Source organism: Canis aureus, chromosome 5, assembly GCF_053574225.1.
Source record: "Canis aureus isolate CA01 chromosome 5, VMU_Caureus_v.1.0, whole genome shotgun sequence".
NCBI classification, from domain to species: Eukaryota; Metazoa; Chordata; class Mammalia; order Carnivora; family Canidae; genus Canis; species Canis aureus.
Genome location: NC_135615.1, coordinates 67,736,385 through 67,763,429, shown reverse-complemented (window position 1 = coordinate 67,763,429; position 27,045 = coordinate 67,736,385). Strand labels below are relative to the sequence as shown.

Sequence of the window (27,045 nt, the reverse complement as noted above, 5' to 3'; positions counted from 1 at the left end):
GCAAAGAGACACACAATTGAAACGGATGCAGCAGAAGGAACTTGGCTTTCCTGTCTCTTCTACTGCATGCCTGAGAGAGAGCTTCCTGTTGGTGGGGGCAGGGTACATGTTACAGACTGGCAAATGTGACCCTCGTGTGCCACACTGGCACTTTCTCCTCAGGACACCCCTCCTGCCCTGGGGAACAGAGTGATGTGTCAGAACCAACCAGTTTCTGTCCCCCATAGCTTGTTGGCTCTGCTGCAGTGGGATTGTCGTAAGCCCTGCTTTTCCTTGGCTAGACTCCTGTGATTGCTAATGGGTTCTTCCCAGCGCTGCCCTAATTGTTTCTACAACAAACTGTTCTCCCATCACCAATTGTATCCAAACCATTGGTGGTCTCCAACTGTGTTTGGAGATGCAGACAGTGAAGTACCTGACAATTTTCCAAACAGTTGTCAGCCCTAGTTAGACAGTTGCTTGCTGTCTCCCTCAACCAAACTAAACCTTATCTTCAGGTCTCTGGGTGATTTCCCCAACCAGGAACACCCTGTCCAGTCCCCATCAGATTCCTGGCCCCTGCTTGTCCAGGTCATTGGTAATTTCCAGAATCATCTTCATCTCTGCCAACCATCATTCACCTCTCCCTTTTTTATTTATTTTTTTAAGATTTTATTTATTTATTCATGAGAGAACAGAGAGAGATTGAGAGAGAGAGGCAGAGACACAGGCAGAGGGAGAAGCAAGCTCCATGCAGGGAGCCCCACGTGGGACTTGATCCCAGGACTCCAGGATCACGCCCTGGGCTGAAGGCAGACACTTTAACTGCTGAGCCACCCAGGTGTCCCATCTCTCTCCCTTTTTTAAATGAAAGGATGGATATAGAGAGTGAAGAATCGGGTAAATGAATGAGTGAATGAATGAATGAGCTCACATCTAACCTTACATTCTGTCCTCCAGCATTTTATGGTATTCTCTTTGGCACTTTTAAGTCATCTCTCTAGTAATACCATGATCCTCCAATAGGAGGAAAGACCTATTGTTTTCTATTTCTTTTATGACTTGGGTCACAGAACTGGGCCACCATTGGCCTTTTTGAGAGCAGTCTGTGCATCAATCAATGCAGAATCATGGGCATAGCACTAAGTTGGAATTCAGGGTACTAATCCTCCCCTGCTATTCTCCGGGTGACATTAGACCAGTTTGGAGCTTTGTAGGCCTCAGTTCTCTAATCTGTGAAGTGAAGGGACTGGGCTGAGAGATTAGGCTCTGGGCTTTCCCCTATCTACCATCTGGGTAACCTTGGGCAGTTTGCATGATTTCCCCAAGCAAACAGGGAGAACCATGTCTACCTTGTAAGCTGTTTGAAGGACTTAATGATATGACGTACATCAGGTGCTTAGCCCATAGTTAATAATTATATTCTCTAAATTCCCATCCATATTCTGACACAGACTATCTACTCCAGATGCTGTATTAGAGAAGGAACTTTGCAAATGATAGAACCCTGTCTCTTCTGTTAAGATTTTTACATTCTATGCAAATTGTCTTTAAAGAAATGCAAGTCCAATAAGCACATGAAAAGATGTTCTGCATCACTAAACATTAGGGACAAATCAAAACCACAAAGAGATACCACTTCACACTTACTAGAATGGTCTTAAAAGGGAATGAATGTCTGACACATGCCTTGAGGACATTGTGCTAAAAGACTGTCCAGTCACAAAAAACCAAACACTATATGATTCCGCATCTCTGATGCACCTAGATTAGTTAAATTCACAGAGACAGAAGGTAAAATGGTGGTTACGAGAGAGCTGGGGGAGGGTGGACTGGGAAGTCATGTTTCAATGGGGAGAGTTTCAGTTTAGCCAGATGAAAAAGTTCTGGAGATGGATGATGTTGCCGGCTGCAAACAATGTAAGTATACTTCATGCCACTGAGACCTACACTTGAAAATGGTTAAAATGGTAAATTTTACATGTATTTTAACATAATAAAACAATGTGTTTTAAAGAAATGTAAAACCAAATTTAGTTCCTTTGGGTGTAGTTTTTTGCCAGGTGAAGGAGGCCCAGAGCTGCAGGGGCTCCTGGAGCTAAGGGTACAGATCATGCTGCCATGCTTCTTACTGAAACCCTAAAAACAGACTCAGCCTGGCCCTTTAATGCTGGTCCCACCAGGGGGAAACCTTTTCAGCAAGAGCTATGAACATGCACATTGTGAAGTCAGGCAGACCTTCTCTATGGAAATCAGCATTTATTTGAAGGCTTTAATGCCAGATTTAGCCTCACCCAGAGGTGACCTTCTACACAGGGCCAAAAGAAAAGTGATTTCTTTGATCGTCCATTTGACCCCAAACTGACCTCCTGCGCTTTTCAATTCATTTTAAATCATGCTGTTCTGGCCAAAGCGATTCCAACTCTTAGCAGAGAATATTTCACATTTTTACCAACAATTCTGGGCCAATTTCAGATCTGTTCACTCAAATAGCAAGAACAAACTCTGTGAGTTCTTTCTGAGTCCTTCTGATCTTAAGCTTAAGCAGCAGGGAGGAAAGTTGAGGAAAATATTCATAAATGGTGTGAATTTTCAGGGGGAGATGTGAATTGGAAACTCCTTCTTGCTTAGATATGACCTAATGCTCCTTTGGGCCACAACTAAGGCAAGGAAGACAGGTGATTCTTCCCAAGGAAGACAGGGACCCAGATTCTCCTTCCCTTGGGTCAGAATCATCAGTGTCCCAGGAAAGAGGACATCATTGTCCTCTGAATTGTTAACGATGCTTTGGGTTGCAAGTAACAGCAAACCAACTTAAGCTGGCTTGAGCAATAAGGAAAATATATTTTTCTGGCACAAGAAGAAGTGGAGTGAGAGCAGAGTTGATAAGCCAGTAGATCAATGTTGCCAACATAGACCTATGCTCTGTCCGTCTCTTCACTTCCTCTGTGGTCATAAGAGAGCTGCCATAGCTTCAGACATGACATATATGCCAGGCAATGGAAGAAAATGCTTTCCAGAACCTGCCCCCCGCCAATCCCCAGCTGACTCCCCTCTCACATCTCATTGACCTAAATTGTTATCACATACAAATGCCTAAACCAGGAGTGATCAAAATTTCCTGTAAAGAGCTAGGTTAGTAAATCTTTTTGGTTTAGAAGACATGCATTTGGCTGCAAAAACTCAGCTCTGCCATTGGAATGTGAAAGCAGCCATAGGTGATGCATTAACAAATGAGAATGGCTGTGTTCCAATAAAACTTTAATATGTATAAAGACAAGTGGCAGGCTGGATTTGACCTACAGGCTATGGTTTACCTACCCTTGTTCCAGGTCAAGCATTTCACAATCAGCTTCAGGACACAACTAACTGGGAAACATGTCACAGGCAATTTATTTAATTTATAATAATAATATTTATAAGTGGTTTTTTTTTTCTCTGCTAGCACCTAAGAAAGGATATTCAAGAGGTTTTAATTCATAGATCACTCGATAGGTAGGCAGATGAACAGAGCAGAATAAAACTGGGCCACCAAAATAAAATGAGAATAAAATTTCAAAGAAGCTCTTATGTGCAAAAAGCAGCAAAGGAGGCACTAAGGAAGACTCAGAACTTGGTTAAACTTTGTTCGACTTACTTTACAAATATAGCCTTTACCAAAAATGTTGAATTACAGCTAGGGTTCATTGTAATTCCCCTAAAAAGTCTAAATTCCACTCTTTGAAAAATTCCACTCCTTCCCATTTTTTTTCCTCCTATAGCTAAAGTCAGGACTGGGAAGAACCTTAGCATTCAGTCCAAACCTCAAATTTTACAGATGAGGGAATGGAAGCTCAGAGAGGGCAAGGTAATTTCTCCAGATCACACAGCTACTCAGTGGCAAAACCAAGACCCAAATTCAGTCTGTGAGAGGTTGTAGTATTATTCAAAGTATCTGCTGCCCGTCCCAAGAGGTAGATTATACAACTACCTCTGGGGACAAATTTCACCATGTGCTGTGGTTCCCCTCCCCAGAGTATGCACCCCCCTTTACTACTGAAGTCAGGAGTGGCCATGTGGCTTGCTTTGCCTGTGTAACAGGGGAGAAATGACACGTGTCACTTCTGATTGTCATGTCTGTCTGCCCTTTGCCACAAGACTGGTCATGTGCTAAGCAGAGGCTGCTCTGCCAGCCTGGGCCACAGAGTGAAGAGGATAAAAAGCATGGGCACAGCTGACCTATTATGGACATGTTACACAAATAGAAAAGACACCACTGAGATCTGGGGCTGCTTGTTACCAACTATTTGAGTCCATACTGACCAATACACAGGTTTTACAAGACTACAGCTGGGCTCCCTTTCACCTAGAGAATCTCAGGTTCCTAGAAGTATTAAATGGGCTGAAGAACACACCTTTTAGAGTCAGCCTGCCTGTGTTGAGACAGGCAGACTTGTGACATTGGTCAGGTTACTCTCTGAGCCTCAGTTTCTTCGTCAGTAATATAACACTAGTACCTACCTCCCAGGGATATGGTGAGGATTAACTAAGCCTGTGTTTTGAGGACTACTGGTTAAATGTTGGTTACTATTATTTAGCATAGTTTCTCCCTGGGGACAGTAAGGTGTGGGGGGCTCCCTGAGACTCTTTCGTGTCATTACACATGAAAACAACAGCCATCCTTCCAGAAGTCACTCTCCCCAGTGTTCAGTGCTGACAATCATTGCTGTCCCTGCTACAGGCAGAAGGGAAGGGGCATGAGAAGCTGTTGCAAAGGGGTTAGGAGCAGGGATCCTAGGGTCAGCCTGGTTAGGGTTCAAATAATACCTCTGTTCCTCCTTCCTGTGTATCTGTAGCTAGGTTATAATCTCACACTCTCATGCCACTCATTTGTGTGTGAGTTTGAAAGGATGGGGAGAAGTATGTGACCAAGACTAAGAAGGGGAGGTGGATAGGAGACACAAGTAGAAGCTTTGCTGGCCATTGCTGCCCTGTGCCAAATGTAGAGCTCAGCCTGGGGGCTGCGAGGTAAGTCCAGAGAACCTCACCAAAACATCACTGGAGACTTCAAACATAAGGGGAGAAAAAGAGTCAGACCATGGGTGTGCCCTTGGCACACACTGCATAAGAGTCCTTTGGATATTTTCTTTTCTTTTCTTTTCTTTTCTTTTCTTTTTTCTTTTCTTTTCTTTTCTTTTTTCTTTTCTTTTCTTTTCTTTTCTTTTCTTTCTTTTCTTTTCTTTTCTTTTCTTTTTTTCTTTTCTTTTCTCTTTTCCTTTCCTTTCCTTTTCTTTCAAATATTACCATGAATCAACAGCTTTCATTCCTAGGCTACTAGAAACATACTTTTCCTGCCTCTGACATAGCAAACCTTAAGTTTGAAAAAAAAACTTTTATTTGGGAGATGCTGTGGGGGTTTATTACTGAGTCAATGTGGAAAGCAACGAGGGTCTGTGAAAGGAAATAGTAAAGAAAGTGGAAGAGCTTCAGTAAAATAATTGCAAGGCAACATTTCAGGATAGTTTAATTTCCTACTGCATTTTAATGACCAAAATAGAGGATGTAAAAATGTCATTTATAGAGAAATGCCAACCTTTTGTTGTCCTTGTTATTCTAATATATCAAATGGAACATATAATATGATTTTTTAAAAAAACTTTTTCACCAAACACTGTAATCAATCTTTCATGCTACAGATCTATGTAGTTACTGCTTGTCACACACTCAAAATAGATGTGAATAGGACCTCAACAGGAAGGAAATTCTGCTCTTTTCCCTTCTGATAACAAGGCAGGAAACCTTTTATAAATTTCATACTTGGGTATTTTCACATTATGTTTGATCAGATGTAACTGAGAATTACAATGTTTCCATTCTCAGGCACTGTGGTAGTATTGATGGGGACACATTGATAGGGCCTTTAGGGTTTTAGGAGGTGAGGGTCAGTTTTTTAATTCATTAGCTTCTTCTGCCTCAATTTACCACCCAGAACCAATCCCAAGCCTGCCAGGTGAGGTCTGGAGGCATAGGTTGGGCGAGGCTGGAAAGCAACCTCTGTGTCAGGGGTGGAAGGGCTGCCTGCAATTGTAGGCCCTTCTCTGGCAGGCTCATCCAACTCATCTGAAGCATCCTTCTCCTCCTCTAAAATCAGTGGATGTGGCCCCCTCAGGGATCTTTACAGTCGGACTTTGTTTTCTGCTGCTAGTAACATTGCAAATGCAGAATCTGGCTTCTCAGCAAGGACTTCAGGCTTATCAAACTCGACCACCTGAAAGTCAGAGAAAAAGAGCTTAAATTGGCAGAAAATACCCACTCATTTAGTCCAAAGCATTGAAGCCTTTGGGGGAGGTTATACCAACAACTTCCAGCACCTTCCCATTTTCCATGACCAGGACGAGGTCGCAGTTGAGAACCGTGTTGAGGCGGTGGGCAATAGTCAATACCGTGCAGCCTTTGAAGGCATCTTTGATGGTGCTCTGAATGAGGGTATCGGTCTTGGAGTCCATGGAGGCGGTGGCTTCATCAAGGAGAATGATCTGTTGAGGAAGGTACATTGTAAAAGTCACACTAAGCAAAAACTGCACCTGAGGGAAACTCAAAGTCTTAGCTCTACTTACTTGAAGAAGAAGAAGAAGAAGAAGAAGAAGAAGAAGAAGAAGAAGAAGAAGAAGAAGAAGAAGAAGAAGGAGGAGGAGGAGGAGGAGGAGGAGGAGAAGAAGAAGAAGAAGAAGAAGAAGAAGAAGAAGAAGAAGAAGAAGAAGAAGGAGTTGAAAAGTCATGAGCTAAGTGTCCATCTCTAGAGGTTAGAAAAATAACAGCAAAATAAAAGTCAATTCATAGCACCTCCATTTTCTTTGGAAGGACTGGCCAAAAGAATAAGGTGATATATTTTTTACTTCTCTTTTTAAGTGGTTTATTCTAATCTTACAAGCTGGGACGACGCTTTATCTACCATGCTAACATGAGTCAGCATGAACTATAATAATTTATATTTGTTTCCTATAGCTGCTACAACAAAACAGCACAAACTTAGAGGCTTAGAAACAGCTAATTTAGTGTCTTGCAGTGCTGGAAGCAAGAGTCCAAAAGTCAGGGTATTGCCAAGGCTACATTCTAGGGGGGAGCTGTTCCCTTGCCTGTTCTAGCTGCTTGGGGCTGTGTTCCTTGGCTCGTGCTATGCTACTTCCATTGGTCACATCTCTTCTTCTCTTTCTGACTCTCCTGCCTCCCTCTTATACAGACCTCCCTGATTATACTAGGCCCACCCAGGTAACCAAGAAAAACCTCCCTAGCTCAAAATCCTTGACTTAATCACACCCGCAAAGCCTCCTTCTCTCAGGTAAGGTGGTGTGTTCACAGGTTCTGGCTATCGGGACATGGACATCTTCAGCAGGGGAGAGCATTATTCTACCTACCACAGTGCTAGTTTGCAAGTCAGAGGGCTTGAGCTCAGCTCTAACTCTGCTTGACCTTGGTTAAATTAACTTCCCCGAGATTCCATGTTCTCATCTGTAAAAGCGGGTTATACCTTCTTATGACCATGAAATGCAAAGACAGCACACAAACCACTTAGCAGTGTATAGTGCCTCAGCCAGCACAGAATGCATGCTGGTGCTGGCTCTCTCTCATGCCATTAGTAGGTCTACACAATACACATGGTGGGTTACACTTTGATCAGGGCTCAGAGAATGAGATTTCTTTTTTTTTTTTTTTAAGATTTTATTTATTTATTCATGAGAAACACACGGAGAGAGGCAGAGACACAGGCAGGAGGTGAAGCCTGCGGGGAGCCTGATGCGGGACTCGATCCCAGGACCCCGGGATCATGCCCTGAGCTGAAGTCAGATGCTCAACCACTGAGCCATCCAGGCATCCTAAGAATGGGATTTCTAAAGTAACAGCAATCCCTTCTTTGATCAGTAACCGAGGATGACTAAGTCCCTAAGAAAAATGAGGATAATAAATTTTACAATTCTCAAATCTTAGCATTCTGAAGGTCTTCTTTAACATCCTGGGTACTGTTTATCAGGCCTCAGAACTGTTCAGGGACAAGGCAAAAAAAGTCGAGAGGCAGATTTCTTATACTCAAACTACTCCGGACAGAGAGAATACCTAAGCACAGCTTCCCAGGGGGAGGCCCAGGGGAGGCAGGTGCTATTGCTATAAATGGCTGTTATTTTTCAATTTTTACCCCTTACAACTTTGTCTTAAAAGAAAGTGATCGGTTTTTAAATGGCTCAATTGTTCTCTCTTTGCTGAAAGACAAACACGTGGCTCTACCTCCTGGATTGAGTGGCGCTGCGGGAAATATCCAAAATTTGACCAATCCATTTTCCGTGCTGTTTCCTTACTTTTGAATTACGGAGAAGCGCTCGGGCCATACAAAGCAGCTGACGTTCCCCTACTGAGAAGTTTTCTCCATTTTCTGTGACTTCTGCCTGTAATTTTTCCGGGAGTTTCATTATCTATAAAACACAGAAAATGCCACATTTATGCTGATGATCCATAAAATTGTCCTGCATCGTCTATATTGATTGCCCCCTTCTCATGCATTCATCAGCTGGCTTTATTTTACTGAGGAAAAGAAAGTACAAAACAACAATCATTTCAACATCGCAAACAGGCACCAGGGAAAGACCAGGGAGTAGGCGGACATTAATAATTTAAAATCACAGTATGATTCATAGAGCCTCATAGACACCTTGCCAAAAGAGGACAAATGGTGCACATATGGCTCTAGAGAAACACAAACGAAGTGTAAATGGCTTTCAGGGTCCTTACGTCCATGGACAAAATAGACATGGGATTGGAGAGTTTTCTAGTCATCAGAGAAAGGTAAGACAGTGTCTGATTTATGCAGTCATATTGGCATTGGGACATGCTCCCCTTCATACCAAGTCTTGGTGGAAAAAATCCCCTCGGGTTGTAGAGGTGGCCGTGCTCACCTGCTGACCCCAGCTACAGCTCTTATAAGACAGGACCCCATCTCACAGAAATTTGCCATTCCTAGAGCATGTCATGCCCCCTCACCGTCCTGTGGCTTCTCTGTTCCCATAAGCAAAGGAGACTATTGGCAGAGCAGTAAGATGCCCCATCTGCTCTAGAGTCAGATGCACTTGAGTTCAAGTCTCCATTCTGCTACTTACTAGCCTACGCATGTTTTTTTTTTTTTTTTTTTTCCCCTGAGTCTTCATTTCTGCACCTCTAAGTTGGAGCAGAAGTGCCAACCTCAGGGAGCTGCAGTCAGGACAGGACCAAGTGAGATAACACACGCAGAGCTCTTGACTGGACCATTACAGAGGCCTAATACATATTACCTGTGGTTGCTTTTAACCACAGAGAGTAAATAAGGATCACATTCTACCGACATACGTGATGCCAACAAATAAGCCTGACCAAATGCTGGTCCAGTGCTTGTCCAATTCAAACCTGAGCCAGGTATTGGGTCCCTGGTGCTGAGAAACAGACTCATCCTGGACAGCCCCAGAGACCTACTGTGTCTCTCATGAATGTCCTCTCCAGAACCTGCCAGAGCATCTCATCTGAGTGGCTCTCAAAGGGATCCAGGTTGTATCTGCAATAAAGGAAAGAACAGGGAGCTGGATTTCTGAGGAAGGCAGATGAGGGGCGCATGTTTTCTGTAGCATGTGGAAGAGAGCAGGAGGTGGTTTGTGATGACCCCTGCACCTCCAAAAGCAGTGCCTAGCCCAGGAAAACCAACCTCAGGCCAAGGAAACAGGAACACCCAGCTCTCTGATGGGGCAGAAACCACCAAGGTGGGAGAGATAGCACTGAGCAAGGAACTCAGGAAGACCCATTTGGTCCTCACAGTGGCTATGTGTGGCAGAAAGCATTTGACCCTCTGCAAATTCTTGGTGGAGGCGGAGGTGGTGGTGGGACTCACTCTGCCACTGCATTCGCTCTGCCTTCAGAAACAAGAGATATAGCTGCAACTCCCAGGCCTTTGTACAGAGTGGGTACCCCATTTGCAGGGTATGAGTCTAGTACACAGCCCACTACTTGATCTGGTGCTCAATGGGAGAAATACCCCTCTCATCAGAGAAGCAGCTATTGCACTGGATTAAATGAGAAACTGGTTTTCTCCTTGTCCCTTGACAGCAGATCTTGAGCCCTGTAGAAGTTGCAACCCTACTGCTCTTGTACTTGAACAACCTCTGTTCACTCCTCAGTGGGAATGATGCGCTTCCCTGTGGATGGCTACATACACAGGTAACCACTTACTTTATTTTACAAACTGGGTACTTTTGAGAGTGGCCGTTGCTGAATATGATAGGATGCTGAGACACAGGCATAAACTGGGGCTTTCCAGGACCAACTGGGATATCTGTTCTCCCTACATGTAAACATCTCACTTATTGGTGATGTAGCTCCCAAGATACAGGAAATGTTTGGGGCCCTAGTCTTTAGCTCCTCCCAAGGCTTCACTCATGGAACAGGTACTAGCAGTGCTCATGAGCACATCAGGATGCTGCTTCCCTCATTCCCACTGTGGACATTTCACAAAACTCCTGGCTGATCTGATTTTTACTATCCAAAAAATAGGAATGCACGACGATCAAAAACAGCTACCTTACTGTACCTACAAACAGGACAGGATCCTGGGGGATCACAGTCAGCTTGGTTCTGAGGTCTTCCAAACCAAGAGTGCAGATATCCACATCATCAATGAAGATCGTACCGCCGGCTGGCTCCACCAGACGAAATAAGGCCATTCCCAATGATGACTTTCCTGGGAACAATAAAAGCAAGAACAGCAAATCAAACATCAGTTTCCACTTCTATCATATCCAAGTATTTAATCAAGGGAATTTGTAATGCAGTGAAATGGCTCTGTGCAGATGACAGGGCAGACAGGAAGGCCTCACTCTGTGGGGGCAATCTGCTGCCCTGACGCAGTTAACCTGCCCATCCCTGCAGAGGCTGTTAACACATGACTCATTCTCTGGGCCTCGTTTCACCAGAATGATTCTCATTTAATTAATTCAAAAACCAGTGTGTATTTGTTTCCAACTCCACACACCCATTCAACCTGAAATCCTAATTTACAGCAAAGAGATTTGAGGAGGAAAAAAACAGCCAATCCACCACACACAGACGCTGCCCTCTGGTGTAGCTTAAGCACACCCGGTGGAAATGCAAAGAAAACAACGTGAAAGAAGCACAGTCAGAGCTGGTCCTCACCAGAACCTGTTCTTCCAACGATCCCAACTGTCTGCCCACTTTGAATGACTAAATTCAGCCCGTCAAGGACAAGGGGAGTGTTGTCTCTGTATCTCATCTGATAGTCTTTGAATGTTATCTTCCCACAGCTGGGCCAGTCGTGGGGACAAGTCTCCACTTTGAGGGGGTGACTGCATTCAGGAACACAGGTCTGGAAAGCAGAATGACCAATGACAGGTTAATAACCATTCTCTTTTCCATTCATTCAATTCATTCATTCATTCCCACAATTCTAGGTACTGGTGTTCATTGTGTGAGCTAGACCAATAAATTCAGTCAAGAACTTACATTCCAGTGGGGAATTCAGATGATAAACAAGAAATTAAATCAGAAATGAAGGCTATAAAACAGAGTATTGTAAAAGAATATAGAATGTGTGTGGTGGAAATGGGTAGGCAGAGTAAAAGTAACTTAAGGGTTGAAGAAGGCATCTATGAGGATATGGCATACAAGCGGAGACCTAGAAGCTGAAAGGATTGGAAGAGTGGACAGCTAGTGCAAAGGCCCTGAGGCCTTGGTCACTTTGAGGAATAGAAAGAAAAGTCATGTAGCTGGAGCTTAGTGAATAGAGAGATGGATAACTATAAGGGACAGTTCCTACTGGGAATTGTGGGCCTGGGCAAATGTCAGGAGTGTGACCTTGAAGCTGTGTGACAAATCCAGACCAAATCTTGAGATTTGCAGAATTTGATCAGATATGATTTCAATATCTGCAGGAGTCATCATGGTGTTAGAAGTCGGAAGAGGGCAAGAAGGCAGAATGTCAAGTTCAGAGGTCTTTAAAGTTACATGGAAAAGACATTTTAGTTTCCCAAGGATTCAAGACATGCAAAGTCTAAGTAAGGAGTAGAGCAACTTGGCTGTGTTATAAAACCAACACCTCCTCTGAAAGTGATGAGTCTCTGTTGGTGATGAGAAGGCCCGCATGAACTGGTGGCTGACCAGCCCAAATCTGTGATAAGCAACCAACATTAGCTGAGAAAATAATCGTATTCCTAGACAGTGAATATTTTTAACCCCCAGGAAATCAAAAATTCATAACAAAAATATTTCAGAGAAGTATGAGGCACCTGGGTGGCTCAGTCTATTAAGTGTCTGACTCTTGATTTCAGCTCAGGTCATGATCTCAGGGCTGTGAGTTCAAGCCCCACATATATATATAAGAGAAGCTAAATTGTAAGAGTAGTATTTTCAGTTTAAGGAATCTGCATATCTGGTGTTTTAAGTATAATAATATTAGTAACATAAGGGCCTGTGATTCTAATTTAAATGTATAATTCAATAATTTATTTAAACATGATTTTAAGTTAAAAGTTTACTGTTCATCTACAGCATTGGGATGGTCATGCAAATATAAAGCTTGCTATATTTATCAGTGTAACTTATTAGATTTATATAATCTCTGGAAGGTTTATTTCTTAAATCAGATAATCAAGATACTTATAGTATCCAAGGAAATGCGCTAAATTTTAAATTACAGTCTAAAATGTTTTAAAGAGTTTAATTAAATTTGTAAAAGGGGCCAAATGCTACTCAGAGGCCCTTAAAAGTGATTGCTTAACTTGTCTAGACTTCTTTTCAAAGAATAGCAAGATTTATAAGTTGAACATAAAAGCTTTTAAAGAAGGGGCATCTGGGGCATCTGACTAGTAGAGTTGGTTGAGGGTCCAATTCTTGAGCGTCCAACTCTTAGTTTCAGCTCGGGTCATGACCTCAGGATTGTAAGATCATTGAGCCTTGCATAGGGCTTCTTGCTCAGTGGGGAGTCTGCTTGAGATTCTTTCTCTTCTTCTCTCTGTACTGCCCCCGTCCCATGCTCTCTTTCTTTCTAAAATAAATAAATAAATCTTTAAAAAAAATATTTTAGAGAAGAGTTCAACTATTGTTTTTTCTCCAATTTACAATTTTAGCCAATCAAATATTAATTTTTTAAATATTTAAAAAATATTTATTTATTCATGAGAGACACAGGCAGAGGGAGAAGCAGGATCCCCACAGGGACCCTGATGCAGAACTCCATCCCAGACCCCAGGATCATGCCCTGAGCCGAAGTCAGACACTTAACCGCTGAGCCACCCAGGTTTCCCAAATTTTAATTTTCAGAAACGAAAGTTAGCCACTCAGGATACAAAATCAATGCCCAGAAGTCAGTGGCATTTCTATACACTAACAATGAGACTGAAGAAAGAGAAATTAAGGAGTCAATCCCATTTACAATTGCACACAAAATAATAAGATAGCTAGTAATAAACCTAACCAAAGAGGTAAAGGATCTATACCCTAAAAACTACAGAACACTTCTGAAAGAAATTGAGGAAGACACAAAGAGATGGGAAAATATTCCATGCTCATGGATTGGAAGAATTAACATTGTGAAAATGTCAATGTTACCCAGAGCAATTTACACGTTTAATGCAATCCCTATCAAAATACCATGGACTTTCTTCAGAGAGTTGGAACAAATTATTTTAAGATTTGTGTGGAATCAGAAAAGACCCCGAATAGCCAGGGGAATATTGAAAAAGAAAACCATAGCTGGGGGCATCACAATGCCGGATTTCAGGTTGTACTACAAAGCTGTGATCATCAAGACAGTGTGGTACTGGCACAAAAACAGACACATAGATCAACGGAACAGAATAGAGAACCCAGAAGTGGACCCTGAACTTTATGGTCAACTAATATTCAACAAAGGAGAAAAGACTATCCACTGGAAGAAGGACAGTCTCTTCAATAAATGGTGCTGGGAAAATTGGACATCCACATGCAGAAGAATGAAACTGGACCACTCTCTTGCACCATACACAAAGATAAACTCAAAATGGATGAAAGATCTAAATGTGAGACAAGATTCCATCAAAATCCTAGAGGACAATACAGGCAACACCCTTTTTGAATTTGCCCACAGTAACTTCTTGCAAGATACATCCATGAAGGCAAGAGAAACAAAAGCAAAAATGAACTATTGGGACTTCATCAAGATAAGAAGCTTTTGCACAGCAAAAGATACAGTCAACAAAACTAAAAGACAACCTACAGAATGGGAGAATATATTTGCAAATGACCTATCAGATAAAGGGCTAGTATCCAAGATCTATAAAGAACTTATTAAACTCAACACCAAAGAAACAAACAATCCAATCATGAAATGGGGAAAAAACATGAACAGAAATCTCACAGAGGAAGACATAGACATGGCCAACATGCACATGAGAAAATGCTCTGCATCACTTGCCTTCAGGGAAATACAAATCAAAACCAATGAGATACCACCTCACACCAGTGAGAATGGGCAGGAAACCACAAATGTTGGAGAGGATGTGGAGAAAGGGGAACCCTCCTGCACGGTTGGTGGGAATGTGAACTGGTGCAGCCACTCTGGAAAACTGTGTGGAGGTTCCTCAAAGAGTTAAAAATAGACCTGCCCTACGACCCAGCAATTGCACTGCTGGGGATTTACCCCAAAGATACAGATGCAATGAAACACCAGGACACCTGCACCCTGATGTTTCTAGCAGCAATGTCCACAAGAGCCAAACTGTGGAAGGAGCCTCGGTGTCCATCAACAGATGAATGCATAAAGAAGCTGTGGTCTATGTATACAATGGAATATTCCTCAGCCATTAGAAATTACAAATACCCACCATTTGCTTCGACGTGTATGGAACTGGAGGGTATTATGCTGAGTGAAGTAAGTCAATCGGAGAAGGACCAACAATATATGGTCTCTTTCATTTGGGGAATATAAAAAATAGTGACAGGGAATAAAGGGGAAAGGAGAAAAGATGAGTGGGGAATATCAGAAAGGGAGACATAACATGAGAGACTCCTAACTCTGGGAAATGAACTATGGGTGGTGGAAGGGGAGGTGGGCGGGGGGTGGAGGGGACTTGGTGACGGACACTGAGGGGAGCACTTGATCGGATGAGCACTGGATGTTATTCTATAGGTTGGCAAATTGAACACCAATAATACATAAATGTATAAAAAAATGAAAATAAATAAAGTTAGCCACTCATTTCTCTTTTTGTGTTCAGAGACTGCCCTTGAGGAAAAATTTTTTAAGTATCTCTTCCTCAACCTTAATAACTTTAGAGCAAGTATGGGTCTTAAGAAGAGGGTTGGGGTCTCATTTCTGTTTTTAAAAATATCCCTTTCTTGTGTCAAAAAATCAAATTTTGACATAAATGTCAAATGTGTCAAAAAATCAAATTTTGACATAAATTCTGCCAGAGTTAACTAGTTCTTCCTCTGTCATGCACTAATTTCTTACCAAAATATACTCTCTGAGCAGCTCCACTGAGGTGAATTTGGCCTGGGTCTCTGTCCCTGTTCGCACACACACCTGGAGCAGTCCACTTAGCTAATTGTAGAGAAGCAAAAAGTTAGGTTAGAGTCCTTTCCCCCCTTGGGTTCCACTGTCCCACTTTCAGGGGCAGCTCTTGTGAATTACCCCTCCCCAGTCTCACTCAGAGCCACACAAAAAGTAGGCCTGCATTCCCAGCTAATCCTGGAGTGTTTTGCCTTTAAACATTTCCTCTGCATTTAGAAACAAAGCGATGAAAATTTCCCTGGCCCTCCAGATAGCAAGAACAATCCCACCACAGTATCACTTGATCACTTTTAGTTTGAGTGCCAGGGAGATGTTGTTGAGCTGGGATCTCCCATGGCCACACAATTGCTGGTTATCCCCCTTGCTGCCATCTGGTGAGGTCTTGCACTTCTATGCCCTCCCTGTTTTACTCCACCCGCAGCCAAGCTGCAACTGAAATCCAATCACCACAGAACATCAGAGGTAGAAGAAAGCCATTTAAGCCCATCTGTTTGCTTCAGACATGAGAAAATCTAGGCTCAGAGTGGGGAATGTGGCTTCCTAAGGTCATCCACCTCAGGCTAAGATCCCCCAGAAGCCAACCCTGAAATCTGAGTATAAGCAGAAAGGTTGAATGGTGGTTCCCCCAAAAAGATATGTCTACATCCAAATCCCTGAGACCTGTTAATGTTATCTCATTTGAAAAAAAGGATCTTTACAAGTGTAATTAAGGATCTTGAGATCATTCTGTGTTAACTGGGTGGACCCTAAATCCAATGACAAGTGTCTTTATAAGAGAGAGAAGAAGAGAAGACATTAGAAGAAGATGTGAAGGCAGAGGCAAAGATTGGAGTGATTCAGCTACAAGCCAAAGAATGCCTAGGAACGCATCAGAAGCTCAGAAGGACAAGGAATGGATTGTACCCTAGAGCATGCAGAGGGAACCAGGTCCTGCCTACACCTTGATTTGGGACTTCTGATCTCCAAAACTGTGACAGAATAAATTGCTCTGGAGTTTTAAGCCACTAGCTTATGGTCATTAGTTATGGCAGGCCTAGGAAATTAATCCAAGGGGTAGACGCCAAAAGTACCAGTAGAAGCTGGAAGAAGTGGGTCACAGAAGAGAAGGTAAGTCATGAGAGGTTCAGTTGTGGCCATCTGAATCTTGATCCCACTGGAGGCTTTGGGACACTGCATGGAACACATTTGAGTTGTCCTGAGGGAGCTGGGCTACATCTCCACGGACCCCCTTCTATCATTACAGGGCCACTCCTGGCTGGAGGAGCTCCCCACACCTGTAGGCTGCCCTGGGCTTGAACTTCCTGCTGTGGAAGGTCAGTGCACCTAGCACCTGCCTCAGTTGCAAGGTGGGCTAGTGGGCTCAAGACCTGCAGGACCAGGTCTTCCTACTCTAGGTAAGCAGCAACTGTGGGCCAGGCACTGTTGGAGGAGCTGGTTTTCCAGGGCTGAAATGTGATGAACAAAATGCCAGCTCTCACATGGCTTATGTTCTAGTAGGCTGGCAGGATAAGACATGGGTAATTTCAAATGGTGAGAATGCCAATAAAACAGGATGATGTGAAAGAGTGGCCAAGTTTGGGGGTGAGGTTGCCTTAGTTAGGGAAGTTAAGAAACTGTGTGAGTGGAGGCATTTACAGTAAGAAGTCCAGCAGGCAAAGTCAGGGTTTAGGTAGCTCTGAGTAGTAGCCAATGGCCTTAACAGGAAGGAGGTAGTGTCACCCAAGCAGGTGAATGAGGGGAGGAGCAGTGTAGGTCCAGACTCTTCAGGGTTCCCTTGCTACTTCCCTGCTTAACACATGCCACTGGCTTTCCATTTCTTTTAAAGCAATGACTCTTGACCTGAGGGATTATGTCCTTCAAGAGACATTTAGCAAAGCCTAGGGATACTTTTGATTGTCACAATCTTGGAGGAGGGAAGTTCTACTAGGATTTCCTGATTAGAGGTCAGAGAGGCTAACATCTTATAACACATAGGGTAGCCTCTCACAAAGAAGATCATCCAGCCCAAATGTCCATAGTGCTGCAGTTGAGAACCCTTTCTTAGAATATAAGTAACCCCCTGCCATGGGTGACAATGTCCTGCACAGTCTATCCCTGCCAATGCTCCAGGCTTTATTTTCTACCGACCTGCTCAAGCTACACGACTTTCTGAGTTCCTCAAATGCACTGAGCTCTGCCTTCCCAAACCTTGCCTTGGCCCCTCAGCCTGAAGCATTCTGCCTTCCGACTTCTTTGGTTCTTTGTCATTCTTGTATCGGGCTGGAAGTCACCTCCTGGAAGAGGTTTCATCTAGTCATAGGGTCTAATGGTGCTTCCTCACTGACAGTCACATTCCCTGTTTTATTCCCTTCATAAAAATTAAACAATTTCCAAAGTCTTCTCATTTATTTACTTGTGCACTTATTTGTTCCATCCTATGGGACATCTCTTTTTATCCCATAAAGGGACATGTCCAGCTTGTTCACTGCTGAATCCATAGCACCTAGCAGAGTTCCTGGCTCATGGTAGGTGCTCAGTGGCTATCTGGTCAATGAATAAATGAACACTGCCCTTGAGAAGGACCTATACATGTTTTGTTAAACACAGGGGTATCAGCCCCTCAATGTCCTAGCCCTCCACAAGTTTAGAACTCCCCTGTCAGCATAGTGCTAGTGCTGGCCCAGTAAATGCTCATTCTCCTCCCTGATGTTATGCGATGTCACTTTACATTCACTTTCTGCTCTGTGGGACTTCACACCAATTTCTCATCCATCTAGGGAGTCTCCTCTGTTGTCAAGGGAAGTGCCATCATTCAGATTCTGTGTTCTCCAAAGGGGGCTAATGTTCAACAAAGCAGCTAGAGAAGTGTTCCCCTAGATCTCAGTGTATGCAAATTCTCTAGCCTTATAGGAATGTTTGAAAACAATTTCATGGAAAGCTGGTGATATCCCCCAAAAGCATAACCTCACTTGAAGAAAGCTGTTTCACTTGGACCAAGTAAGGGAATCTATTCAACATCATCTGCTTTATATTTTACTAGACAACAACAAATAAAAATATGAGGGAAACTGGCTACCCAAGAAAAACTCATTTTTTCCCACTTAAGATAAAGACCTGAGAATATATTTTTGTTCTTTCTCCTTCCCAAAATGCCATTAAAATGATATCAGAGAGATTTTCAAAAAGGAATAAACCTTTAGGGGCAAGGGGGTAGGGAAAAGATATCAATGAATGAAAGTGTCACAGATTTCTGGAAGATGGAAAAAGGGAAAAAAAAAAAAAAGCCTTTTGATAGAATGGAGGCAGAATGTGCTGCAGGGGCTTACAGAGCCTTCTATCTAACAGAACTCAGGCAGGCTCCAGATGTGAGAAGGAGCCACAGAGAGATTGATTTGACTGGTCGTCTGTCTGTAGACCCATCTATTCCCCTCCCCCTCATCTTTCTCCCAATCAGAGGTAACTGGACACTTTATCCCCTGGACAACACATACACACACACATACACATATACACACACATCAAGATTCACACTCAGATGGATACCAGACCCAGGTGACCTGGGTTCAAAGCCTAGCTCTCACACATGACAGGTGTGTGATGTTGGAAAACTCTTTCTGAGCCTCAGTCTTCTCATCTATAAAACGAGGACTATGGCTGTACCTATCTCATAGGGTTGTTATGGGAATAAATGAGTTAATTTACATACAAGATTTACAACGGTGCCCAAAATGGCATGTGTTTCCTGATCATCATTATTCTATACTACTATTATGCCTATCACTATTATTTTTCAGAAGAAAAACACCAAAGCAACCAAAATGAAAAGTCAGTATTATTTGTCATGGATATCATGGTTGCCTCTCCAGCATTCTTTTCCTGTTCTCTATTGTGGAGAGCTGTGTGACTTGGGGGTAGGATGGGGCGTGATTCCATTCTTTGATTTAATCCAATCATTCCAATTCTAACCAGGCACTAACTAATTCTGGGATGCCCAAATTAAGCCAGTAAGAGTAAAGCTCAGAGCTTTTGCTCAGTGGCTAGGGTAGGAAAAGCTTTCTTCCTCCTTCTTTCCTGTTACAGCCCTCAGACTGCCAGTCACCATTATACAATCAGGAAGAGAGTCATCACAGAATAAAGACAAAGCCAGAGGCTATGATCCAACTGCTCCAGAAGCCCACACAACCACCAGGCCTTTTAACAGTGTGAGCCAGTAAGTTCTTTATTCTTTGAACCCATTTGAGTTGGATCTTCTCTTACATCCATCCTTCTTGATATACCACCTACCCTATCCCAGAGCCTCCAGACCAAGCCTAACCTTATACTAGGTGTTACCTGGATGATGTAAGACAAAGACAAGCCTTTGGATGAAGCGCTAATTGAAGAGAAGCTCAGGGTCACCAACAAGGCCACAATGAAGGTGACAATGTTCATGAGGACATCCATTCTTAGAGCAAACCACCTGAGAGCACAGTTAAAGTATAGGAGGTGGCTGGAGTTTTCATCATTTAGCATCTTAAACCTAAAGTTAAAACATCAGACAAAATAGGAGATCAGGTGTGCTTCCATAGACTTAGGATTGGGGCTACTGAAAAATTAAGGCAAGGGGAATTTTTAATCAAGGGCTAATGCACTCTTACATAGGAATCTCTTACAAAGTTGAACAAATAGCCATACTCCAAAATCTGCTGCCTCAAAACATGTGCCTTTGATTTGCACATATTTTGAGAAATCCCATGTGGCAGTATAGTATTGTGCTGAGTGGGTTCTTTCTCTCTTTCTCAGAACTGGCAACTAGAACTCGTAGCTGAGAACAGAAGGTGCTCAGTATATCATGCTCTACCATCGAAGGATCCCTATTTTGGAGTCAGCCACTTGCCTCAAAGGTCTTGTAGAATTGGTAGTTGGCCCCCTCAATCTATAAAAAGGGTGAAGGCTGGTTGTGGAGGAGGTTGCCTTTAGGGAGAACCAATGTTTGTGATGGTAAGAGAAGGGAAAGGAAGGTGCTTGGTTCCCCCTCCAAATCAGAGAAAGATTCAAGGCAATTTCTTATAAAATTGGGAGTCTCCTCAAGAAGAAAAGGCTGACATCTCATACCTCTGCTGTGAATTCACTGAGCCAAAGAGAAGGGCACAGGGCAGAGGGACAGAACAACGACATCACTAAAGAGAGGGAAAGACCCACCCCTGGAGTTGCTCATTCCCCAGATGTGTAGAAGGCAGATCCTGCCCATTCCTGCTGTTGCTACAATTGAGAGTATTTTTGGTGCTGCATTCTTAATTTAGTGTTCTTTGATGTGAGGCAAAGAGGCCCCATATCAAGGAAATACAGTATGAAGCTGCCCAGGAAGAGCTCTCTGGAAGACCCAGGCAGTTCCTGACCATCAGCAATGCCCAGCAGAGCTGCAAGGGATTTGATCCTGTTGGAGTCTCCACCTTGCCACATGACATGGACACAATTTTCTGCAATAGCAGAAATGAGCAGCAGGAAGGAGAGAATGGCCCAAGGATGTGTCCTCCCTGACTCTATTCCCCTGCACCAGTCTCAAGGAACCAAGCTTAGAGAAAAGGGAGAGGATGTTTTTTTTTTTTTAATTTTTATTTATTTATGATAGTCACAGAGAGAGAAAGAGAGAGAGGCAGAGACATAGGCAGAGGGAGAAGCAGGCTCCATGCACCGGGAGCCCGATGTGGGATTCGATCCCGGTCTCCAGGATCGCACCCTGGGCCAAAGGCAGGCGCCAAACCGCTGCCCCACCCAAGGATCCTGGGAGAGGATGTTTAAATGAACAGACCAGGGGCTTCCCAGGGGCACACCTGCCCCTCATCCTGCACCACACACACACACACACACACACACACACACCACAGTGTTACTACTTCAAGCCTCTGGATATGTTAGGGAGGGAATATAGTGGACCCTTGAATAACACAGGTTTGAACTGCATGGGTCCACCTATACATGACTTTTTTCAATAAATATTTTATAGTACTATAAGTGTATTTTCTCTTCCTTACCATTTTCTTAATAACACTTTATTTTCTCTAGCTTACTTTATTTTAAGAATATAGTATATATTACATATAACATGAAATATGTGTTAATTGACTGCTTATGTCATTGGTAAGGCTTCCAGCCAATAGTAGGTTACTAGTAGTTAACTTTGGGGGGAGCCTAAAGTTATATGCAGATTTTCAACTGTGCGGAAGGCAGCTGATACCACCAAACCGGCATAGTTCAAGGGTCAACTGTACATTCAAGATTGAAATTTTTAACTGGGCCAAACTAACAATTAACCACAAGAGATATCAAATTCAACTACCACTGAGTTTCCCCTAACCTATTGGGAAAGGGGTTTCATCAGAACAATTGGTAGAAATCATTGGGAAAAAAATTAAAACCTTTCAATGTTTAAACCCCAAAAAAGTTAAGATTCTTCCACTGGTTCAGTCAAGACCATCCTCAGGCATTGCTGCTCCATCCAGGTCCAAAACTCAAAAGACTCTGCCTGGAAGTACCTCTGACCAGCTATGCGACAGCCTGCAACACCCCCCTCCTCTGTTTCCACTCTATTTTCCCCAGAGCTTAGTCAAAATATTCTTCCAAACACCATGGTGCTTCTATCCTATAGCCATAAAGCTTACAAATCCAGTTTACAGTTTAAGTGACTTAGAAGTCATGGGTGGTCTTATCTGTGTGGTTGGTTAGACTGCACAGGAACAAAAGAAACAGAAGGCCAGGATTGAATAGGAATTTGACCTCAAGTCACTATTGAATGCTATGGCATTTCCATCTGGTGACAAAAGCAATACATGTCAGAAGCCTAAGCCCTCTGGAAAGTCCAGACAGGAAAGAAAGTATTAAAAGAAGGGACCCCATCAGTCCTGTAGGACTCAACTGTCCTATAGGATTCCCTTGGAAACCTTGGACGATAATTTGCAGGAAGACAATGCTTGTATCTGTTTTGTTTGTCATGAGTAAGTCCATGAATGACTCCATGGACACTGGAAGGGTCCATGTGTGATGCAGGACTCTTGACAGATGACATTCAAGTTAAACTAGGAATAGCATAGCCACTGATTGAACTAAAACCAAGCTGAATGCCAAGTCTACACCAAGATCCTGAGTGGCAAAATGTAAGGAGAGAGAGAGAATTAGACTCAAACTTGAAGTGTGTGTTAGGTTTTTAAGGCAGAAAAATATGGAAGAAAAACAAAACAAAACAAAATGGAACACCTATGTGGCAGATTCACTGCTATAGATTCACCAAACTCCCTTTTCTTTTCCTCCTATGCACAGCTGGACTACATTTCCCAGACTCCCTTGCACCAGCCTGTATGAATGAAGTCTGGCCAATGAATGTGCAGAAATGATGAGTATCCTCATTGGAGTTAACCCATAAAAATTTCCCAAGGAGTCCTGCACCCATTCCTCACCTTATCTTCCAGTTAGACACAGAGGATTCTGGAAAAAATCCCCAAGGCCCTCAGGCTGGAAAAGCCCAGGTAGAACAACAGCCCATTCCCCTGCCCTATGAACTCTCATTACAAAATGGACTTGAAGAAGAATAAACCCATATTGTATTAAGCCCCTAAAATTTGGAAGTCTTTGCTACCACAATGAGCCTATATGGTTGATATAATTCCTTCTGTATTTTAGAAGTTTGGAGCTAGAAATTTCCGGAGAAATTTACTTATCTATTCCCCACATTTTAAAGAGAAAGAAAGTGCTGTATTCATCAAGTAAAACATAATATGGTCTTTAAAATTTCTTTTTATGAGAAATATAACATTTAAAAATGTTATTTAACAATAAAATGAAGCAAACATGATTATGAATACTTAAGAAATAGGAGAAAAGAAAAGAGTAGAAGGAAATAAATGAACATATTAATAAGATTTAGGTTGGGGACCTGTGGGTGATTGTTTTTTCCTTCTTTTTCTGCTTTCTCTTACTTTCCTGAATTGGAAACATTTAACTTCTAGTGCAAAAGATAAAACACATAAATTCACATATTGAGGTTGTCATTGAATGAGCGCACCACTTTTGGGGCCCCAGATACTAGGAAGAAAGGCCTAGTGCCTTAGACTACTCTTCTTGACTCTGCCAGCAATTCACCTACAGTAAGTCCCCAGCATCCCAGACTTCCCTTCTCAGAGCCAGAGTAGTCATCTATTCCTGTGACCTCCCATCCAGAGTGAAGCATGAAGTAGGGAGCCCTGGAGTGGGCCCCGCGCTGGACTCACTTGCTAATGCAGTCCTCCTTCTTGTCATAGGCGTGGATGATGCCCAGGCCCTGCATGGAGGAAGTGATGTGGGAGAACCAGGGAGACCGGCTGATGTTCTCTACCTTCTTGAGCTCCTGGACTCCTCTGTGGAAAATGCTGTGGAGAAATCAAAAGGGCCACAAAGTAGGGTCTCTGAGGGCTCACTCTTAGCACACACTGGTCTGACTATGCACTCAAGACAGTTTAAGTCAGATGGGTGTCATCTAACTAGGGAAAAGGAGTTGGCCCACCACTCTCCTCTAGGACAGGCCAGTTGTGGAACAGATGGGGTCTCAGAAATGTGTTTCAGGTATGAATAGACATTTTTCCAAAGAAGACATACAGATGGCTTCTTGATACATGGAAACGTGTTCGACATCACTCATCATCAGAGCAGTACAAAGCAAAACCATGATGAGATACCACTTCACACCTGTCAGAATGGCTAAAATTAACAACACAGGAAACAACAGACGTTGGCAAGGATGCAGAGAAAGGAGAACCCTCCTACACTGTTGGTGAGAATGCAAACTGGCGCCCCCCCTCTGGAAAACAGTATGGAGTCTCCTCAAAAAGTTATAAGTAGAACTACCCAGTAATTGCACTACTAGGTATTTACTCAAAGAATACAAAAATATTGAAAAGAAACGTGCACCATGATGTTTATAGGAGCATTATCAACAATAGCTGAATTATGGAAGAGCCTAAATGTTGACTGATGAATGGATAAAGAAGATGTGATATATATATATATATGATTAAATATTACTCAGCCATCAAAAAAATGAAATCTTGCCATTTGCAATGACATGGATGGAGCTAGAGTGTATTATTTTAGGTGAAGTAAGTCAGAGAAAGACAAATACCATATGATTTCACTCACATGTGGAATTTAAGAAACAAAACAGATGAACACAGGGGGAAAATAAAAGAGAGGAAGCAAGCCATAAAACAGACTCTTAACTATAGAGAACAAACTGAGGGTGGCTAGAGGGGAGGTAGGGGATTAAATGGGTAATGTCTATTAAGGAGGGCACTTGTGATGAGCACTGGGTGTTACATGTGAATGATGAATCACTAAATTCTACACCTAAAATTCTACAACTAATTTTATGCTTTATGTTAACTAACTGAAATTTAAATAAAAACCTGAAACAACGGGATCCCTGGGTGGCTCAGCGGTTTAGTGCCTGCCTTTGGCCCAGGGCATGATCCTGGAGTCCCGGGATCAAGTCCCACATCGAGCTCCCTGCATGGAGCCTGCTTCTCCCTTTGCCTATGTCTCTGCCTCTCTCTCTCTGTGTCTTCACGAATAAATACATAAAAATATTTTTTAAAATAAAATAAATAAATAAAAACCTGAAACTACAAAACTACCACAAAAAAAAAAAAAAAAATCAGGAAGGAGCCTCAGAAATGTGTGCCATTCCTTGCTGTGGTTTCAGTTTTGAATGCTTCTTGTAGCATGAATGTCTTACTGCAGGAGATATGATTCCAGTCTTTAAAGACCAGAAATTTTCATACAATGCAGTTCCTAATAGAAGCCAACCACTTTTTGGGAACCAACTAAAGGAAAAGTGATCTGTTCCAACTCTGGAGGAAAATCTGGTGTTTCAACTGCCAATGCATGGTCTTCTAAAGGCATTTTCAAAGGTAATTTTGAATCATAGCCTCAGGAGCTGACTTTAGAACCAAACCCCTCCACAGGATGCAACTCCCCTGGGTGTTGAAGCTCCAGGACCCTGCTGAGAGCCAGACTACTGCCCTCAGGCATGCACATTGGCAGGCTGGCCCATGACAGCAAATCTAATCTGCCCTCCAGACTCTCAGCTAAAACTCACCCGGGGGAGAGGAAGGAAAACCTCATTAGCTTAGAGCTCAAGTGAGTTAGTTGGAAATATTTAGGTGATTCAGTTATAGCCAGCCACGGTCTGGCCTGTCTTTGTAGCAAGAAGTAGGGATGCAGAGCAGAGAAAAACCTTTTGCTAAGTAAATCAACAGCATAAAGTGGAGAACAGACAGGAACAATAGTTGGTCAAACACAGGGATTACAAAAAATGAACACCAAGCCAAGGAGCCCATTTTAAGAAGTGGTATCCAAGATATGCTATATCTTTGCAAAGAACTTGCAGAAAGTATTTTATTGGATCACCACAATAAACCTTTGAGGCTGGACAATGAGGCCATGTGACGACCTTTCTTGGAGCCACCAGGGAAATAGTGGGAGACCAAAGAGAGAGCCCGGGGCATTGATGCTAGTTCCCACCATCACACGAGCTCCTGTGTGGAAGTCAAGGATGCAGAGTCCATCTGTCTAGCCCCAGTGCATCCCAGACCCTCCCTTCCCTTCCCACTGTTTATTGGCACCATCTGAGGACTTGACCCACAGATTTGAAACATCCAAAAGTAAGCCTACAATCTTGATTACCCAAATTGTTTCCCTTCCCATAACACCTGCATCACTCCCCTTCTTGGACTCATCCTTCGCCTCTCCCATCCCCCAACCCTAAAGACCATCTCAGAAGTGGCTCCCAAATCCACCCCTTTTTTCTGTCCCCTACTATTGCCACCTGTCTCATCTCTCATTCAGACTCTACGTTTTAAGTCTCTCATCCCATAGCCCTGGTCCTGATCTTTCTGTAGCTCCATCCATCCTCCACACTGTGACCAAAGTGTTATTTCTAAAACTCAGCTCTGAGTGTGGTGTCCCTGGATGAAAACAAACTTGCTTACAGATGGAGGCAGGTCCAAGATTTGGGGCTGAATCCTTTACAACTGGGGGACCCTCTTTGAGACCCTCGGTGTCCAGCCCAAAATTTGGCACATCTAGGAGCATAATAAACATATTGTTGAGTCTTATGAAAACTCAAAGTTTCTATAACGTTGTATAGTTGACCCTTGAACAACACAAAGGTTAGGGACACTGATTCCCCCATACAGTTGGAAATCCACGTATAACTTTTGACTGCCCAAAAATCTAACTACCAATAGCCTACTGTTGATTGGAAACCTTACCAATAACAAATAGTCGGCTAACATATATTTATGTTATATGTATTATATACTATATTCTTATAATAAAGTAAGATAGAGAAAAGAAAGCATCATTTAAAAATCATAAGGAAGAGAAAATACATTTATAGTATGGTACTGTATTTATATATATATATAAAAAAGAATCCACATAGAAATGGACCTTTGCAGTTCAAACCTATGTTGTTCTAGGGTCAGCTGTATTCCGCTACTAGTTTATAAGCCACTTACAGCCCT

General features: G+C 42.8%; 1 protein-coding gene across 14 annotated transcripts in view; it reads right to left on the bottom strand.

Moving 5' to 3' along the window:
- Nucleotides 1-5,453: 5,453 nt before the first annotated feature.
- Nucleotides 5,454-27,045, bottom strand: part of ABCC12 (ATP binding cassette subfamily C member 12) — an 82,704-nt gene continuing 61,112 nt past the window's right edge. For 6 of the 14 annotated variants that reach the window (XM_077898528.1, XM_077898527.1, XM_077898533.1 and 3 more), the window contains 10 exons: nt 26,509-26,601; nt 23,755-23,892; nt 19,844-20,030; nt 15,473-15,562; nt 11,161-11,350; nt 10,549-10,708; nt 9,454-9,532; nt 8,310-8,423; nt 6,330-6,494; nt 5,454-6,226 (listed from right to left, as the gene is read on the bottom strand). In XM_077898528.1, the coding sequence (XP_077754654.1) occupies nt 6,134-6,226; nt 6,330-6,494; nt 8,310-8,423; nt 9,454-9,532; nt 10,549-10,708; nt 11,161-11,350; nt 15,473-15,562; nt 19,844-20,030; nt 23,755-23,892; nt 26,509-26,601 (1,309 nt within the window). In that variant the 3' untranslated portion in view covers nt 5,454-6,133. Of the gene's footprint in view, nt 6,227-6,313; nt 6,495-8,238; nt 8,424-9,387; nt 9,533-10,548; nt 10,709-11,160; nt 11,351-15,472; nt 15,563-19,843; nt 20,031-23,754; nt 23,893-26,508; nt 26,602-27,045 lie in introns of those variants that run through there. The other 8 variants (XM_077898534.1, XM_077898535.1, XR_013380324.1 and 5 more) reach the window with 7 other exon arrangements.